Below are 20,476 nucleotides of genomic sequence, written 5' to 3' on the forward strand. Positions count from 1 at the left end.
CTCTGTGCTGACAGCTCAGAGCTTGGAGTCTGTTTCAGATTCTGTGTCTCCCTTTCTCTCTGCCCCTCCCCCACTCACACCCTCTCTCTCTCTCTCTCTCTCTCTCTCTCTTTATTTGTCTCGAATAAATAAATGAATAAATAAATAAATAAATAAATGAATAAATAAATAGATATTTTTTAAAAACTTTAAAAATAAAATTAGATAAAATGTAGCCTTTCTCATGTTGGGTTAAAAATAATCTAATTTTGAACCACTTAACAGAGATTCAAATTACCAAACTGACTCAAGAAAAAATAGAAAATCTAAAGAGCCTGACATCAATTAAAGAATTAAAGTTATTATTATACAACTTCCTATACACAACCCCTAGTCCCACATAGTTGCAATGTTGAAGTCTATTCAGCATTTAAAGGAGAAGAAATACAAGTCCTATGCAGACTTCTTCAGAAAACAGAGGACTGATTATTCCACAACTCATTTTATGAGGCTACTGTAACCCAGATGCTAAAACCAGGCAAAGTCAATATAAGAAAAGAAAATTGCAGACAAGTATCTTTCATGCATATAAGTACAAATCCTTCTAAAAATTAGAAAAGGAATACTAAAGTGTTATAAGATAATACACTGTGGGGCGCCTGGGTGGCGCAGTCGGTTAAGCGTCCGACTTCAGCCAGGTCACGATCTTGCGGTCTGTGAGTTCGAGCCCCACGTCAGGCTCTGGGCTGATGGCTCGGAGCCTGGAGCCTGTTTCCGATTCTGTGTCTCCCTCTCTCTCTGCCCCTCCCCCGTTCATGCTCTGTCTCTCTCTGTCCCAAAAATAAATAAAAAAAAAAAAAAAAAAAAGATAATACACTGTGATCAAAATTGGTATGTGCCAGAAATGCAAACATTTCCCAAAATCAATCAATGTTTCACTATATTAATAAATTATATGATTATTATAATTGATGCTTAAAAAGCATTTGATAAAATACAATATTCATTTGTGAAAACAACTCTCAGAAAATGTAGGAATAGAAGGGGACTTTCTCAAACTGATGAAGGACATCAATGAAATCATTCAGAAAATATAATTTTTAAGATAAAGATATTGAATGCTTTCCTCATAAGATTGAGAATAAGACAAAGATATCCTCTCTCACCAATTGTTTTCAGTATTCTACATATTCTACTTAAAGTTCTGACTTGTGTAATATGACAAGAAAATAAAGTAAAATCATAAAAATTGGCAAAGAATAAGGAGCTAAGGTCGTGTACCTGGAAAATCCTAAGGAATCGATGAGAAAAACAGCTATAACCAAGTGAACTTGGTGATGTTTCAGGATAAAAAATTAATATGCAAAAATTTGTATATATGGGTATATGTATGAATATTACAGAGAGATTATATATGTATACACCCATATATATTAGTAATGAGCAATTACAAAATGAAAAAAAAAATATCATTTACAGTATCATCAAAAACCATCACATACTCAGAGATAAAATTGGCAAAGTATATAACAGACCTCTACACTGAAAATTAAATATTGCTGGGAGAAATTAAAAGATATCTAAATAAGTGGAATGGTAAACTGTGTTTATGATTGCAATAGTCAGTATTGTTAAGAAGTCAGTTCTCTCCAAATTAGCCTATAGATTTGACACAATGCCAGTAAAAATCCTAGAAGCCAGGCATTTTTCTTAGAACTTGATGGGACAGTTTCAAAATACATTTGGAACAGAAAGGTCTAAGACTAGCCAAACTGTCTTGAAAAGACAAAACCAAGTTGGAATGGATACCCTTTCTAGAAAATTTTGGAATTTACTACAACTGACAGCAATGAAGACAGACAATAGACAAAGAAGTCTATGGAACAGAATAGAAAGACAATGATCCATACATATATGGATTAGTAATTTTTTACAAGGACACCAAAGTCCTTTCTCCCAAGCTCGTTGCTCATTGCAATGAGAAAAGGAAAATTTCCTTAATAAGTGAAGTGACTGGATATCCCTATGGGAAATCATGAACCTCAACCCCCACCTCACACTATACTCAAATATCAATTTAACGTGAATGGAACTTTGAGATAGGCCAACATTTCTTAAATAAAACAACGAAAGCAAACTGTAAAAAGAAATAATTTGGGCTTCATCAAAATTTAAACCTATGGTCACCAAAAAAGCATAATCAAAAAATTTAAAAAGATGGTGCACCTGGGTGGCTCAGTCAGTTAATCATCCCACTCTCCGTTTTGACTCAGATCATGATCTTACGGTTTGTGGGTTCAAGCCATGTGTTGGGCTCTGCACTGATTCTGTGGAACCTGCTTGGGATTCTTTCTCTCTCCCCCTTTCTCTACCCCTCCCTGGTTCACTCTCTCTGTCTCTCTCTCTCTTAAAATAAATAAATAAACTCTGAAAATAATTAAAAAGGAAATAATAAAAATGGAAAGCCACGAACTGGGAATAAATTAGTGATATGCTGAAGCTGGGTGTTCCTAGCTCACAAGAACCTACCAGAACAGGCAAAAATAACCTACAGTGTTAGAAATCAGACTGGTGGTAGCTTCTGGGGCATGGCATAAGGGAACATTCTGGAGAGCAGAAAAGTTGTGTGCCTTAATGTGCTTTTGTCAAAATTGAGAGGACATCATAAGTGACATATGAACATTTCATTATGTTTCGGTATACCAGTTAATATAAAAAATAAAATGCTAAAATTGCTACGAAAAATGTAGGAGAATATTGAGTTTCTTCCAATAACAAAGGACTTTTTAGAAAACTTAAAGGAAACTACTTTCCACTTTCTGGGCTTACGTAAATATTATAAACAAAATGGATGAAAACCTGAATATGAAGTTGTTGTCGTAAACATGGTAGAGAAAATTTCTAGTATATAGAATCATCTCAACCAACATGAGTAACAGTAAAGTCAATTTTAAAAAATTCTGGCAAAGGACACTTATATTAATGAATGTATAAAATAGATATTTTAATTGGAATATATATCGGTAAGGAAATTCTGGAAATCAATTTGGCACGGTCATTCTTGAAAGAGTTTATGGCATTTAATATAATGATTCAGATGTTAGGGCCCGATGTAAGTTAATAATTAAGGATATTAAAGTGACTCAAAATTTATATATAAGAATAAAGTAAACTCTATGACTCAATATGAAATGACTGAATCATTCAGCAGATTGAGCTAAAAGTTGATTATTTTACTGTAGCCTAATTTATATTACACAAAAGTTGGCATAAATTTAATATTCATTAAGTAGATCATTTTAAATAAAATATGGCATAGTTATACAATGGAATATTATGTATTCATTAAAAACTATGTCCCCAAGGAATATTTAATAGCATCTGAAAATTCTTATACTAGTGAGTACAATTCAAAGGGTTCAATACTTTATATTCAGTATAATTACAATTGTATGTGAACTTATTTATATGTTAAGATACACTATTACTTTAACAGAGATGACCTCTGGAAGGTATAATAGCAGTTGAATTTATTTTATTTTTAAAATGACTTACTGTATTTATTAGAGTGAACATGATTTACTCGGAAATGTAGATAATATTCAGTCAACAGTCATTTTTTTGTGAAAAGAGAAAAAGAGAGGAGGGGAGGGGAAGGAGAGGAGAGGAGAGGAGAGGAGAGGAGAGGAGAGGAGAGGAGAGGAGAGGAGAGGAGAGGGGAGGAGAAAAGGAAGGAAGGAAGGAAGGAAGGAAGGGGAGAAGGAATTAAATTAATTGCTGGGGAATTTAAAAATACGGCTGTTGTTTTAAGTCCTGCCGACTGATTGGAGAAACACAGAGGTTCCAATTCACAGTGGCCATTGAGCAGATGGCATCTGGCACCTGAATTTATTACTATTGCCACATTGTAATAAAATACATTTTGACAAATTTCAGCACTGTGGTAAAAATGAAGTCACAACTTCTGAAGAGTTCTTCACATCTCGATGAGTATAAATCATGCTTTGTTTCATCCCTGCTATATCTGCATTATACGGATATCAGGATGTGTCTAAATGTGCACATATCTGCCTTCTCAGTGTGGCTCCATTTCTAAAGCTGCTGAAATTGAAGGCTGACCACTGCAATATCCCAATATTATGGAAAGTTGGAGATAAGAATATAAAATTCAGAATGATACTGAAAAATCTCATTATTTTCTGGGTAATATCTGGTTCTGTTTAATTCCTTAACACTTCATATAACTGTTAAAAACAAGGCAGACTACCTCAAACAATGGTGTGAACCTAGATTTCAAACTGAGATGAGTAGTGATAAATTCCGCACTCCAGAGCATATGGTCAGTTTCTCAGATGCCAGATTCTGAATGAATTTATTCATTGATGCTTAATATTAGACCAATGGCTCTGGTCCTGGGACGAAATAATATTTAGTGAACTGCTTATTAATTTAGTGCTAATATGAAAATTTCATGCTTTGAATTGTTATGTAACAATTATTAACTCTAGAGCAGAGAATGGGGCTTTCTTGCTGTCTCAGAAATGTTCCGTAGCCCCAGAGCAGTGGCTGATGGGTGAACAGTACCATGAAATTCTAAAGATTAGGCTGGAAGATTAATTGAAGAGGAGTCTTTGAAGGTCTTTCACAGGAGGAGGGCAGCAAGGAGGAACACATCTCCCTCCAAGCACCAGAGAAGCAAAAGAACCACTCACAGAATTTGGATTGCTTGCCAGATTGGGACAAGGACCCCCCAACTTGCCTGTGGTGATGGAGCTGTAGAATCTGGTCGTCCCGCCCAGGCTGGTACCAGTGCGCAAGAGAGTTCGGGGGACAAGAGTTTGGAGATGCAAACTCACCACGATAAGTCTGAGGACAGGTTGCAAGATGTGGGCTACAGCTGTTCACGATGGCCACGTGAGAAGGAAGATAAAGGTCACCAACAAGACAAGATACGTTTCCGCATTTGATGAGACGACAAAGTTTGGATCTTTTAATGAACCAGCTGCAGTAATAAATTTAATTTAAACAAATGCTTTCCATAAACAGTGACTTTTCTGATCACGTGACATTTTGGAAAAAAACAATTTAATTCTCTCTCCCTTAAATATTTAAAGTTATCGTGAGCTGTAAGTTGCATATAGAGTGAGTGTTACTTTCAGGAATCACTGGCTCATACAAACAACTAAGTGAAATCCAGAATTATAAATGAGTTAACCAATTATTTATAGCTATTGCTAATCATGACAAAATCAGTTTTTACATATATGTAATTATTTTATATGTATATTAGTTGTAATTATTAATTTTCTTTAAGCTATTTAATTTAAATAATACCTACACATTTTCGCTAATGAACTTCAACAGATATATAAGCCTCTACCCTCTGGAAGATCCTGGAAATGAAATTCAGAAAATTAGGGATGTCGCCAAAGAGCTAAAGAATTCTTTTCTTTTTGCGGGGCTTCTCCTTTTGAGCTATGCTTGGAATTTAAAAGGAAGAGAAGGTAAAAGATTAGGAGCTCACACTCACCTGCTTAGCTGAAGTTACTGTAAAATTTAACATCTCCCTGTGGAACACCAGATGGGTGTTAATATTTACAGATTTCTTGGTTTCCAAACATTTAGGCATAATACTTAGTTCCATGTTCCGTCCTTTTTTTGACCCAACCTTCTGAAGTATCAGGAGAAGTGGGATGGATAGAAAGGATATGAGTGTCCTGCAATCAGCTAACAATGAAAACTTATCAGAATCCTTCTTTGAAAAAAAAGGAATGAATTGGCATCCAATAGACATTTCCCAAATTTAGTCTAAGTAACTGACATGCAAAAGATGCATTTTGTGTTCAGGCAGCCACAATGAGCTGAATGTTCACTATGTGCTAGACGCACAAAATTATTTAATACCTACATTCCAAAAGCCTATATTTTAAAGAATACTCCAGGGGCACCTGGGTGGCTCAGCGGTTGAGCATCCGACTTCAGCTCAGGTCAGGATCTCTTGGTTGGGTTCATGAGTTCAAGCCCCGCATTGGGTTCTCTGCTGTCAGCTCAGAGCCCGCTTTGGATCCTCTGACCCCCTCTCTCTCTGCCCCTCCCCTACCAGTACTTGCTCTCAAAAATAAGTAAACATTAAAAAAATACTCCAATTAATTATAAGGGAGCACATGTGTTTGTTGTTAGTATGGTTCTTCCTTTAAAACCAATTTTCTGTTTGCAATGTTACGAGATGGAAATTATCAAGAAACTGGTCAAAGAGTTCATCATCCTGTCGTGTTCTATTACTCACTAGATGATGTTTTGCTTCATGTTAAAAACTTGCATCTGTGATCTGGGGTGCCTGGGTGGCTCAGTCAGTTGAGCATCTGAATCTTGATTTGGGCTCTGGTCATAATCCCAGGGTCATGGAATCGAGGCCTGCATCCAAATCCATGTAGATGGCCCAGAGCCTACTTGGGATTCTCTCTCTCTGCCCCTCCCCTGCATACACTCACTCATGCTCTCTCTCTCTCTCTCTCTCTCTCTCTCTCAAAATAAATAAATAAACTTAAAAAAATAATTTAAAAAATAAAAATAAATAAAACATTAAAGAAACAAAACGTAACTCTGATGCTCTGTTTCCTATAGCCCCTGCATGCTCCACTTGTCTCCACCTGTCAGGCTCAAGCTAATAGCTATAGTTGGAATGTTCCTGCCTCAAACCAGATCCATTTAAAACCTCATCGGCTGAGAAAGAAAGGTTTCTGTCTTTCTCAGAGCTGATGACCCATTCAATCTTCACACATCACCCGAGGTCTCACTATGCCTTTTCCAGAACCATTTCGCCTGAGTGTAGCTACCCTTTCTTGCCAGACCTTGTCCAATTCAATTTGACCAAACCTTGTTTTGTAGTCCCCTTGGACTGTTCTTGTGGTTCCCACCTGGACTCTGGTCCCAGGACTTTTGGGGTGTAGTCTATTCCTTTGGACCTCTTAATCCACCCCTAGAGTAGAAATGCCCTTGTAAACGCAATAGCAGATTCAATAATAGTAAGAAGCATCTTTGTTGGATATAACAAATCATTTTGTAAATACTTCACCTTGCTATTGTTTTTGGCCATTTAAAATTAAATTATGCTTTCTCATATGTTGGCCATTATATAAACCAAAATTTTGTCAAAATACAATCTCATGGGCACCGTTTGGGATTTTTTTTTCCACTCTAGAATTCTGTAGTTTCATATGTCTGAGTACATTTTAATCTAATATTTTTTTTATTTAACCTTTTCAAATATTTCTCTCTTCACATATTCAGCAGTCTTCACAAGACTTAATGTTGGTAGAATTTTTATCCATGGTTTAGGATATTGCATTTAAACAGCTAGTTTCTGTGTCTGCTTCGGCAGCACATACACTAAACAGCTTCGTTTCTTTCCTAATTCTTTTGGGTGCTTGGAAATGTGTTGTTTAGCGTGTCTTAACAGTGTTCTGTTATTGTTGATTACCTTAAAAGAAAATAGTCAGAAGGGCGCCTGGGTGGCTCAGTCAGTTGGGCATCCAACTCTTGATTTCAGCTCAGGTCATGATCCCAAGGTCATGGGATCTAGCCCTGTGTCAGGCTTCATGCTGAGTGTGGAGCCTGCTTAAGATTCTCTCTCCCTCCGGGGCGCCTGGGTGGCTCAGTTGGTTAAGCGGCCCACTTCGGCTCAGGTCACGATCTCACGGTCGGTGAGTTCGAGCCCCGCATCGGGCTCTGTGCTGACAGCTCAGAGCCTGGAGCCTGTTTCAGATTCTGTGTCTCCCTCTCTCTGATCCTCCCCCGTTCATGCTCTGTCTCTCTCGTTCTCAAAAATAAATAAACGTTAAAAAAAAATTTTTAAAAAATAAAATAAAAGATTCTCTCTCTCCCTCTGCCCCTCCCCCACACACTCTCTCTCAAATAAAAATAATAATAATAAATAAAATAATGGGAATATACATACATACCCTGATGAATTGAAAAATTTCATAGACCTCCTTTCTTCCTATGCCTTTCACTTCTTTTGTTCCAATTGGCATAAGAACTCTTTCCTGCCGGCTCAGTCATGAGTCAGTAGAGATGGGATTAGTCTATTTGAGCAGAAATTAAAGAACAGCTTTGAATTAAGTGTGCCGGTTTGTTCTACTGGAACATAGTATCACTTTCAAAGCATCCCTCGTAGTTCCTCTGATGCCACTACTTCCTTGGCAATACTCTAAAATGGGTTCTTCACATCAGCATTTCTCACAGTGTGGTCCCCAGGGCAGCGGCATCAACATCCTCTGGAAACAAGTAGAAATGCAAATTGAACGGCCCGGCCTGGACCTACTGTATCAAAAATGAGAAGGGTGGAGTGCGCCCAGCAATCTATGTTCAAGCAAGCCCTTCAGGTCATTTTGATGCACATTAATGTCTGAAAACCAGCGCTCTCAGCAGTAAAACCCAAAGGTAGGCTCTTATGTGAGAAGGTGACATGATAAGAGGGTGGTTAAAACACCTGCCTCATACAATTATTTCGCAAAGTTAAATAGTTTAAAAAGTCACTTCAGGGGGGCCAATTTTAGCTATTTCACATTGAAATGGTCTTTCCAGTGGAAAGCATCACAAATTTTAGTGAAGCAGCATATTTTACATTACTAAGGGCACAAAATGATTTACTCCTTGTAAATGTGGGAAGATTTTTTCCATGAAAATGGATTCAAAGAAGAAGAATTTACTAGATAACTTGAGCTGCCTTCATTCTCTGCTGGATTAAATTAGTCTACTTTTTAATTGAATCTCAAATCCTTGGAAATTACCCATTAGGATGAAATAGATTTTGAATATTTAAAAACCAAAAATAAAATTTCTTAGAATAATCCTTTTTGTGGGATGAAAGAAATAGTATCAAAAGGAAGGTTGGCACGTTCTAGACATTAACAAGAAGGGCTTACCATGAGTTGCTAGGTAGCAAAGTGTGTGAAGCCTGGGGGAGTGGAAGGCAGACAAGAAGGTCACGGCAATACATTTTACCTGCTTGATATCACCTACAGCTGGCCCAGGAAGGAGTCCCTTGGGGCAGGTTATCTGATATCTATGTATTTGTTTGTAAATGTACCTCACCAATTTTGACATCTAGAGCCCTATATCATGTGAATCGTATGAAATTCAATTATTCATTATTTTTCAGTTTTCCAGTTCCATATTTCTTTAATGTCCATTGTGATGATTGTACCCTTTCTCTGTTTATTTTTTCTAGGTTTTATCTGCTTACATTAGAGCACACAGACATTTCGGTGAAAATGCAATGGTTCTTTGGGTCCTCTGTAATACTCCATGGGTTATAGGTGATTTTTCATGTGTCATCCATTTCGAGGACACATGATGTCAGGTTTATTTTTTTTACATGATTTTTTTTTCAGATATCAAACTATGGGTGTGAATATCAAGGGTCAATGCAGCCTTAAGCAACACTAAAATTTGTTAATGATGTTTATTTCAATATTTTACAAGAAGTGTTATTTCTTGGCATGTTGGCAATGACTCTTTGGTTGCTATCTTCAGACTCTGTAATTGATAGAAAGGAAGGAATTTAGAGGAAGGTTTTACATTCCACTTTTATAGCAAAAGCATTTTACCTCTCTTCAACAGATGCCACTGACATACGATTACTTCCAAATGTAAAAGCTGAACATCAAAAGGGTCTTGGCCAAAGAAAAGATTTCTATTCACGCATTATCTGTATGCATGAGTCACTCTGTTGGGTCCAACTTTCATTTATACTCTTACATGAGATCAGGCCCCTTTGATCTGCTACTTGTAATCCCATTGGTGTGTGAAATGTGGTGGCAATGTGAGTGATGTATTTAATGCAAAATATTGAGACTTTGATTGTACACAAGAATTTTAAGATTTATGGAATATATATATATATATATATATATATATATATATACACTTTTTATTGCAGATAATTAATGGGGCAATGATCTTTCTTCATTGCTTCAGCTATGTAATTTATCTTGTTTTTCTCTTCTGGAGGATATGAATGTGAAATCCATATACATATTAGTTTTATGGGTCAATAATCCAAGTAAAAAATTGAATTAGATTATTCTGGTCAAAAATATCTAGACACTTGAATATAAATATGGTCCATTTGGTTACTACATTTCCAGCTATCATGCTTAAATTAAATTTAACCCATTTGGAATCTGAATTTTTTGTTTTGTTTTTTTGGCATCAGCAAAGCAATTCTCTGCAAAGTACCTGCCACAGAAAAGATTCTTTCTATTATATAGACAATTCCAGCTCAGTACCAATAAACACTCAGTATTTCAAATGGTGGCATTATGATGGATGATGGCACATTCTTAAACATATCAATCCTTTCTCAACTGCAGCTGCACCATTATGCCTCTCAAATCATTAATTCAACAGCACTGCCTTTCAAGCACAATTCACAATTAAATTCAAACTCACAAAGATGTATCTGCCAGCAGTTCTTAAACTTTTTATTATCATGACATTATTCTTTTTATAATTCCTCAATTCTTGCGGTGCATATTCGTCATGGGATATATTTATTTCATTCCTATAAGTTAACCAATGCTTATTTATTGATTGCTTGCTATAAACCAAGAATGTGGTGCTTGGAATTGGGGATATTTTATAGGACAATTTATAGGTCATACCAAGTTCTTTGCTGCCTGGAACTTATGAACTAACCTTATTTTTTATAAAGTGCATCTGATGCATTTAAAAATGGGGATCAAGGGCTGTGGAACTTTGCAGTAGCCTTTGAGATACACAAGTTATAAAGCAAGGTTTGGGATTGTTGCCTGATAGTCAGATTTTCAAATGTAGAATACCCAAGAATGAAAGTGGCTATATATGTTTGTTTGCTTAACAAAACAATATCTGAAGTCCTGCAGAAATAAATAATGGCTATCTGCAATTATCATATGCTGAATGTGACTGTGAATACAGTGTGTTTTGAGAGTCAGTCTAGGTGTGCATTAAAAGCTTCATAACACGAAGGTAAAATTGAGTAAATTCTTCCTTAAATTAAATAAGACATTCCTCGCAGGAGTTATATCTATGGCTTGCATTTAAGATTGTGTGAAGTAGCAGCCACTAAGCATCATTTTGGCAGAGACCTCACTTAGCTTTTACCCTTATGTTTCCGTTGTACAATTTCACCATTTCATCCTCACCACAGAGAACACAACGCAACACAAAGTGTAGAATGAGTGAGTGAATGAATTATTGATTAAGAATAGTTTAACTGGGGTGCTTGGGTGGCCCTGTCTGTTGAGCATCCAACTCTTGATTTTGGCTCAGGTCATGATCCCAGGGTCATGGGATTGAGCCCTACATCAGGCTCTGTGCTGAGTGTGGAGCCTGCTTCGGATTCTCTCTGTCTCTGTCTCTGTCTCTCTCTCTCTCTCCCCATCCGTCTCCCCATATTGCACATTCTCTCTCTAAAAAGAAAAAAAAATATTATAATTAATTCATTTTCTCACACATCACATGGAAAAAGGTAGTGTTTCGCACCATGTACCGGTGTTCCCGAGGGACACAGTAATGTTTTCTGAAGGCTGTAGGTAGTTACACAAATTAATACAGTGCTACCATAAAGACTCATACCTGTTTTCACTTAATTTGCACCATTCTTTGTTCCTCTGCAGAGAGATTCAATGTATACCTTATGCCTACACCAAATCTGGATATTTATGGCGAATGCACAATGCAGATCACTCATGAGAATATCTATCTCTGGGATATCCACAATGCCAAGGTCAAACTGGTGATGTGGCCTCTCAGCTCACTGAGGAGATATGGACGGGACTCAACGTGGTTCACCTTTGAGTCAGGAAGGTAAGCTCTAAGTGTCACAACCAGGGGGTGGGTGAAAAATAAACTCCTGAAGGAAAGGTTCTGTCCATCTGCCCAGGATGACCACTGTGTTTAGAAAGGGTACAAATGACCAAATATATAATTTCTCCAGATTCTTTTTTGTTTTTTTTAATATGAAATTTATTGTCAAATTGGTTTCCATACAACACCCAGTGGTCATTCCAACCTCAGAGGAGGTGCCTTCCTCAGATTCGTGTTGATAATCTAAATAAAGTGTGTTCATTCTATGACAGGTTAATTACCCCATTCTAAAAAATTTCAGTCTTTTACACTGGCCTCAAACTGATTTCATAATTATTTCTATCATGCCATATAGTTTGCAATATTATTACAATACTATATTTTTAGTGTATCCAATAATATTATCAGTGCAATAGGATTCCCATAAAATTCAACATGTCCCTACTAGCCTTATTTTTGTGAGTTCTTTATAAGCAAAAAAATTTTGAAAGGAGTTTTACATTAAATTGTTTAAATATTACATTTTAATATTGCCGATATTATTATTGCCGATAAATTAGTCCACTATTCATTTATCCAGATTTTTATGTTAACATTAATTAAGTGTAAATGTTAATTCAGAGTGACTGAAGAAATATTTTGAAATATGTAACATATGAAATGTATAACACAGATTTTAAATACAGTATGTCAAAAGCAAGTATGTTGGTTTCTTAATTATAGCACATGATTGGAATCCATAAATGTTTTAAATGAGTGGTTGTTTCATAATCACAATTTACAGACAGAAGTTTAGACATGAGCTTCAACCAGCTAAGTGAATATCTTTGTGCAATGACCCCTACCCCTTTGTGATATTGTTGTCACATATACAAGACAAGACCTACTTAGATTTGGGGATTCTGTATAATAAGAGATGTTTAACGTATCGGTCTTCACACTGGGGACATGATTTATCACATTCTGAAAATGAATCTGTGACATTATAAGATAATTTTAGCAAAGTTTTATTGTACTTGATACAGCAATCTTAATTTCATAACTTTGTTCTTACAAAACTACTAAATACTTACTCAAGGTCAGGTTCTAATAATATCCATCTAGGTTAGGTCAAGGCCATATATTTTTTAGAATTTTAAGCGGAGGGGAGAAAATAAGTTGAGCTGAGCTGAAGTAATTCTACCACTCAGTTTTGCACTAGGTTATATTAAACCCTCTACTACACTGATTTCTCTAAGAGGCTCCAATCCTGTGGTTACTTAGTGGTTATGAGTTCACTCAACTGTCTATTTCCAATCTGCCTAGATATTGACAGTAATAAGAGTAATCACATTTTAGATAACTGTTAGGAAATAATTCTCTTAAGAAAATGAATACTTTGGGGCATGTATACTATTTTAAAATGTATAGGGTTATGAAAAAGGGATTATAACTTACTCACTGACCTAAGGTTTCCGATACATTTTTTTTTACTGGTCATAAAAGTTAATGTACGTATAGAAAAAAGTGATGGTTTATTTTCATTACTTAATAACATTACCCCCAAACTTCCCTCCTCTGGATTTTTCTCCTAGGTGTTCCTATTTTCCTATTTTCTTTTTTTATTATTATTTATTATTAACATGTAGTTGACACGCAGTGTTATATTGGTTTCAGGGTTACAACATAATGATTTGATAATTCCATGCATTCTCAGTGCTCACCATGATAAGGGTGTCACCATGTCACCATCTGTCATCATATAGTGTCATTACAATGTTACTGACTATATGCCCTGTGCTGTACTTTTCTTCCATGACTCACTTACTTTATTTCATAACCAGAAGGTAATCTTCATCTGTTTCCATTCTCCCTGTCCCACGGCTTTCTGGCAACCACCAGTTTGTTCTCTGTATTTGTGTGTCTGTTTGGTGTTTGTTTGTTTGTGTGTTTGCTCGTTTGTTTTGTTTTGTTTTTTAGATTCCACATATAAGAGAAATAATATGGCATTTGTCATTTTCTGTCTGACTTATTTCACTTAGCATAACACCGTCTAGGTCCATTCTTGTTGCAAATGGCAAAACTTCATTCTTTTTAAAGGCTAAGTCTACTGTGTATATATGAGTGTGCAGGAGGTGGGAACATACCACATCTTCTTTATGCACTCATCTGTGAATGGGCATTTTGGTTGCTTCTACATGTTGGCTATTGTAAGTAATGGTGTTTTAAATATAGGGGTGTATACATCTTTTTGAATTCATGGTTTCATTTTCTTTGGAAATACCCAGTGGTGCGATTACTAGATCATATGGTATTTCCATTTTTAATTTTTGAGGAGCCTCAATACTGTTACCTGTCTGTCCCCTCATTTCAGAAGGCATCTTCTCAGGATTTTGAATAACAGTAAGGTTTCTTTTTCTTTTATGGTGGTTATGGAGAATTTTCACTCCATTTATAAATGTTCACGTTAGCTTTTGCCAGTTTCTTTCTTGATTCTTCAAAGTCTTTAAGGGGAACAGACTGGCTCTCCACCGGTGTTTAAGTTGATATTCTCAACCAAAACATCCAACTACCTGATGTGCAACTTGGTTTATCTGACAGTCACTATTAATTGGTCTTCTGTGATCTTGGTAATTTTTAATAATTTTAAGATACATTAAAAAATAAAACATATCAGAGTAGGTAAGGACCACAGTCTTCAAGGTTTTTATGTTTTATGTTTGTTTTCTTGTTTGTTTAGTTTTGTTGGTTTAGGAGATAATTGTTTTCTACACTTTTTATCAGAATAACTTCTTAATAAATAATAATATTTAAAAATCATCTTGACACCCAAGCTCCTCCGTGCCTGGGAATCGGAGAGAACTAGATTTAGGTCATTGCTCTGTCACTTGTTAATAGCTTCCAGTTTTCTTCTTTGCATTAGAAGTAGTATCATCTCTACCTCCTACATAAATTTGTAGAGATTGAGTTTGTGATCGGAAAGCAGCACACAGCACAGCACTGTCACGCGATGGGCATTTAAGAAACCATGATTACGTACGCTTCTCAGAAATTATGTATTTATTTTCCACTTTCTGAACGAAGCTTCTACTTATCTCTGAAGATCTCTATTCTTAGAGAACTCTGCTAAGGCACATCCTTAGCCAAAACTGGAAATGCGGGGAGAGATGAGCCAAGCAAAAAGCTTGGGAGAAGCCGGCATTCAAATGCTGGAAAAATCATTAGAAACTCAGTGTCTGAGAGTAAAAATCAGTGTTACCTGTCATGAGTCAGGACTTTGAGGCGGAAATGGTCTGGTACAGCAAGACTTCAGAGTACAAATAAGGGGAAAATACCGAATGGCTGTCTTTGTGCTAACTGGTGCTTGGAACATAATTTTATGGGTTACTAGGTGCCTATTTCATTGAAGAGTCAGCAGATATACAAGAACTCTCTCATTTACCGTGTGTAATTCTTTGGAATGAGTTACACTCCAATAGTATTGCCTGCGGGAAAATCAGAGTGTAGAGCAATGAAAATCAAACTTCCTTACCCTTAAGTACATTAAGGGAAAAAACCTAAAGGAATCTAGACAAAAAGCTACTAGAACTAAGAAGTGAATTTAGCATGGTTGCAGCATATAAGGTCAATATACAAAAATCAATTTTATTTTATATATAAGCAATGCATAATTGGAAGGGAAAATGTTTTGAATATCTCTTCTAATCTCATAAAAATATGAAATATGTATAGGTTATTTTAACGAAATATGTGCAAGACCTATACATTGAAAACCACAAAATATGACTAAGAGAAATTAAAGAAGACCAAAATAAATGAAGGTATATACCACATTTGTGAATTGGAAGACGCTGTATTCATAAGATAACAGTCCTCTCCAAATCAATGGGCACATTCATTTTAATGTCAACAATCCCAAAGGACTTTTCTAAATCAAATGTCAAGTTGATTCTAAAAGGTATTTCGAATTACAAAAGACCTAGAGTAGCAAAAGCAATTTGGAAAAGCACATATCTGATGGATTTCTACTACCCTATTTTAATCCTTGTTACGAAGCCACAATAATCAAGACTATGTGATAGTGACATAAGAATAGACCTAACAATCACCAGAAAAGAATGAAGAGTTCAAAATGGACACCTACATATATGGCCGATTTATTTATTTGTTAATCTGCTGTGTTAATTTAATGTGAAAAAGAAACAAATGGTGTGGGAACAACCAGATACCCATTAGGAGAAACATGAACCTCAGCTCTTACCTCACTTGCATGGACTGAATTCTGAATTGTGCCCCCCTCCCCCGCTTCCACAGCAATATTCATATATTGAAGCCCTAATTCCCAAGTGTGATGGTATTTGGAGCTGAGATTTTGGGGCCTTTGGAAGACAATTCAGTTTAAATGAGACCATGAGGGTGGGGCATCATGGTAGGATTAAGGTCCTTATAAGAAGAGATACCAGAAAGCTGCTTTCTCTGTCCTGCCATGTGAGGTGGCCACAAGGAGAAGGTGGCCATCTACAAGAAACAAAGAGAATCCTCACCAGAAATTGACCATAGTGACACCTTGATCTTGGACTTCCAGCTTCCAGAAGTATGTTAAAATAAATGTCTATTCTTTAAGCCCCCTTGTCCATGGTTATTTGTTATGGCAGCTCAAGCTAATACACTCCACCAAACTCCAAATGCATATATATTTACATAACAAAACTAAAATTATAAAATTTATAACAGAAAACAGGAAAATATTTGTAACCTTGAAATAGACAAACATTTCTTTCTTTTTAATTTTATTTTTTATTTTTTAAAATTTACATCCAAATTAGTTAGCATATAGTGAAACAATGATTTCGGGAGTAGATTCCTTAGTGCCCCTTACCCATTTAGCTCATCCCTCCTCCCACAACCCCTCCAGCAACCCTCAGTTTGTTCTCCATATTTATGAGTCTCTTCTGTTTTGTCCCCCTCCCTGTTTTTATATTCTTTTTGTTTCCCTTCCCTTATGTTCTCTTAAAGTCCTCATATGAGTGAAGTCATATGATTTTTGTCTTTCTCTGACTAATTTCACGTAGCATAATACCCTCCAGTTCCATCCACGTAGTTGCAAATGGCGAGATTTCATTCTTTTTGATTGGAAATAGGCAAACATTTCTCAAATACTAAACCAAAACCACAATCCAAAGAAAAAATATTTATAATTTCATCAAAATTAACATCTACTCTTTAAAAGACATCTTATAGAAAATGAAAAGGCAAGCACTAGACAGGGGAAAAAATTCATAAATCATGTGTCTGACGATGTTTATATTTGTGATCCTTAAAGAACTCTCAACCCAAAATAAGAAGCAAATAATCCATTCATAAAGTAGGCAAAAAAATGTTGGACCAGTTATAAAAGAAGATACGCCGATAAACAGTACAAACAAGAAAGGATGCTTATTATCATCATGAGTTCCGAGGAAATATGGGTTAAAACCACAAGAAGACACCAGTATATTCTCCCCTCTAGCAAAAGAGAAAACATGACAAAACCCTGACACTGTCAACTGGGGAAGGAACAGCTCTTGACTTGGTGTCATGGCCGATACAAATGGAAGGTAGAACATCACTTCAAGTATGAGTTTGGCAGTTTTTTACATACACCATATGACAGAGCAATTTTACTCCTAGATACTTACCTATCAACTGTCTGCGGCCATACCACCCTGAACATGCCCGATCTTGTCTGATAGTTACCTACCAACTGCCCCCAAACAACACATGAATACTTGTGTTGGGAGGGTCAGAGCAACTTCACGTGTAACAGTCCAAAACTGGAAACAATTTAAATGTCCACCAATAAGTGGACAGACAAATTATAATGTAGTTACACAACAGAATACCACCTACCCGGGACACTCAATGTAGGTGGATCTCAAAAACATTATTCTAAGCAATATGTATGTTTTCATTTCCAGAAAACCCTACAAGAGGCAAAACTTAATTTATAGGGACAGAAAGCAGATCAGTGGTTGCCTGGCACTGAGGGTGAGGTTGGGAGAGAATGGACTGCAACTAAGGAAATCTGGGGGGTGACGAAAAGTGTCCTATATCCTGACGTGTGTCAAAACACACAGAATTGTTTACTAAATATTGGCATTCTTATTTTTTTAATATTGGTATTATTATCTGCAAGTTATGCTCCAGTGTTTTCCATGTGAAACAAATTGTGGGAAAAGAAAATAGAACATTAACCAGTCTATGATCGGTCTATGTTATATTCTTTCATGCCATTTGGATGTTTGGCAACAAGCATTTGTTACTTTTATAATAAAATACTTCCTCTGGAAGGAATGGGGCCAAGGAAGGAAAAAGAGCCTCAGGCACTCTCTGGACAGGGAGTCTTGAAGCTGTGAGGTACAACTAGGCCTTTATTCCTAGAGAGGTACCACAAGATCAGAAATCTGTTTTTGTAACCTGGCCAGGTGGTACGCTTTCTATATTCTCTATGTCAGTCTCCATTTTTCCTTCGTATTGAGAATTTTTTTTGATACCTATATTGTCTGATTAAAAAGTTAATACAGACTTGAAGGAGATGTTGGAAAGAAAAGCTTAAAACTCACTCATAGTTTCTCCATCCTAAGATAACTGCTTTGAATATCTTGATGTACTTCTTTCCAGTATGTTTTAAAATCGATGGAACTAAAGATGTTTATCCTTCATTTTCACCTAATATGATACTGAGAAGTCATCTCTGAGTCCTTTAAAATCAAGATGCTAATGGCTGTGTGGCCTCTGCACATATGGCTATGCCATCATTAATGTAACATTAAGATGTTTCCAAAATAAACTATTCTAAATAAAGCCCCACTGACCATCTGTGAAAAGTTGTGCAAATCTCTGATTATTTCCTTAGCAAAGCCTTTTTAAAGTCCTACTGGGTCAAAGGACGTGAATGTTTTCAACGTCTTCACAAAAGAGCAAACTGCTTTCAAGGAAAGTCATATCAATTCATACATCCTCTAATGGGGCAAAGAGACGGCTCTTTTTGACCCTATAACCACAAGCACTAAAATGATGATTTAAGATGTTTCTATTTCAATCAAGGACTTTGACATCTCTCTTTGTTCTTTTCATTTTGGTCTTTATCTTTATGATTGGAGGTCTGTCCTTGTATATACTGTTCATTTGTATTTTTTTCCTTCTCTAAATTTGGGTGTCCTTTGCCCTTTAATAATTGGACTATTGACCATTATTCTAGGCATCTATTTTGTAAATTTCAGACAATCCCACTCTTGTGAAAGGAAGCCAAGGACAGAAAGTCTGGCCATGCTTGATCCAGGGAAATAAAAGCAGGACATTGTGTTCCCTGAGTCAGGACCCAGGGTGGGGGAGGGGGGTGGGGGGGTGGAGGGGAGGGGGAGAGTGGGTGATGAAGGCAATTTAAAGGACAGATTGGCAGGTGAGACCTGGCCAGTCATCCCAGCAAACCTTGAAGATCTGCATTTTCTGGGTTTTATTTTATTGGCTTTTTTGCACAAAGCATATTATTTGGTAGCCATTTTTAGCATTTATTTATACTACTGCATGTACTGGAAAGTAATAAATTGGATATGCCAAAATATACTTTTTTTCACTGACAGACTTTTTTCAAATGCATTGTTAAATTCTTCTGTACCAACAAAATATAAAAATACACAGGAGAGGAGCTAGATCATTCTTTCTGGGGGAACACACCTCACACATCCTCATGATTATGATCATACACCGTGAACTTGAGGGAGCACATGGCAGGAATGGGAACAGGAGAACAAAGACCAGGAAGCTTTCGGTACGAATTGTTCCTGGGGAAGTGTGGCGTTTGGGAGATGAATTCACAGTGTCACGCCAGCTTAGAGCAATTGCTTTTTTACCATAATGATTATAAGTTTGCATTTTGAGAGTAAAAAACCACCAATTTACCTTGCAGCTTATTTTTCTCCAAAAAAACCCAGAAAAGACATCCAGACCTGCAGAGGAAGTCATAGGATTCAGGATTGTGTGCAATTTTGTCCTGTGGAAGGCAAAATTATGTCTTTAACTGCTGAGGTGGCATCTGCACTTCATATAACCTCATAAATATTACAAGCAAACATCAGAATGAGTTCAAATGGCTGCATAACGAAATTCAAGTGAGGCCCAAATCCTTTTTTAGAAAACTATTGTTCAAAACATAACCTCCCTTTTCAGCATAATGCTTAATATAACAAAACTGGTGGTTAAAATATATGTCTTAACTAACTTTGATAATATTGTCTTTATTTGGAAGCTTAGGGAAAATCTGGTTACAGATTTTAACAATTAAACATGTAAAACAATACTTATGGTAATGTGATTCCTTTGGTAAGATGGTTAATGGAAGCAGTTATGTGTGCCATAAGCAAGGATTCTGTGATGTCACAGGTAGACATAATTTATTCCTAAACCATTTTGTTCATGAATGCAGAGAGGTCCTTCCTTCTCTAATGCATGACCAATTAGTTAAAAGGAAAGATAAGACAGAGAGCTCTTAAATATAACACCAAACCATGACCTAAAAAATATATATATGTATAAATATAAATATATATATAAATGTTATATATAAAAATATATAAAATATATATAACATATATAATACATATAAATAAGATAAATAAATATATAT

The 20,476-nt window shown here is 36.1% G+C and overlaps 1 protein-coding gene across 1 annotated transcript in view; it reads left to right on the top strand.

Moving 5' to 3' along the window:
* The window catches only part of DOK6 (docking protein 6), a 357,568-nt gene that overhangs the window by 212,051 nt on the left and 125,041 nt on the right, over positions 1–20,476 (top strand). The window contains exon 5 of the mRNA XM_042911130.1: positions 11,643–11,832. Within this exon, the coding sequence (XP_042767064.1) occupies positions 11,643–11,832 (190 nt within the window). The remainder of the gene's footprint in view (positions 1–11,642; positions 11,833–20,476) is intronic.

This window comes from Panthera leo, chromosome D3, assembly GCF_018350215.1.
Source record: "Panthera leo isolate Ple1 chromosome D3, P.leo_Ple1_pat1.1, whole genome shotgun sequence".
Taxonomy (NCBI): Eukaryota; Metazoa; Chordata; class Mammalia; order Carnivora; family Felidae; genus Panthera; species Panthera leo.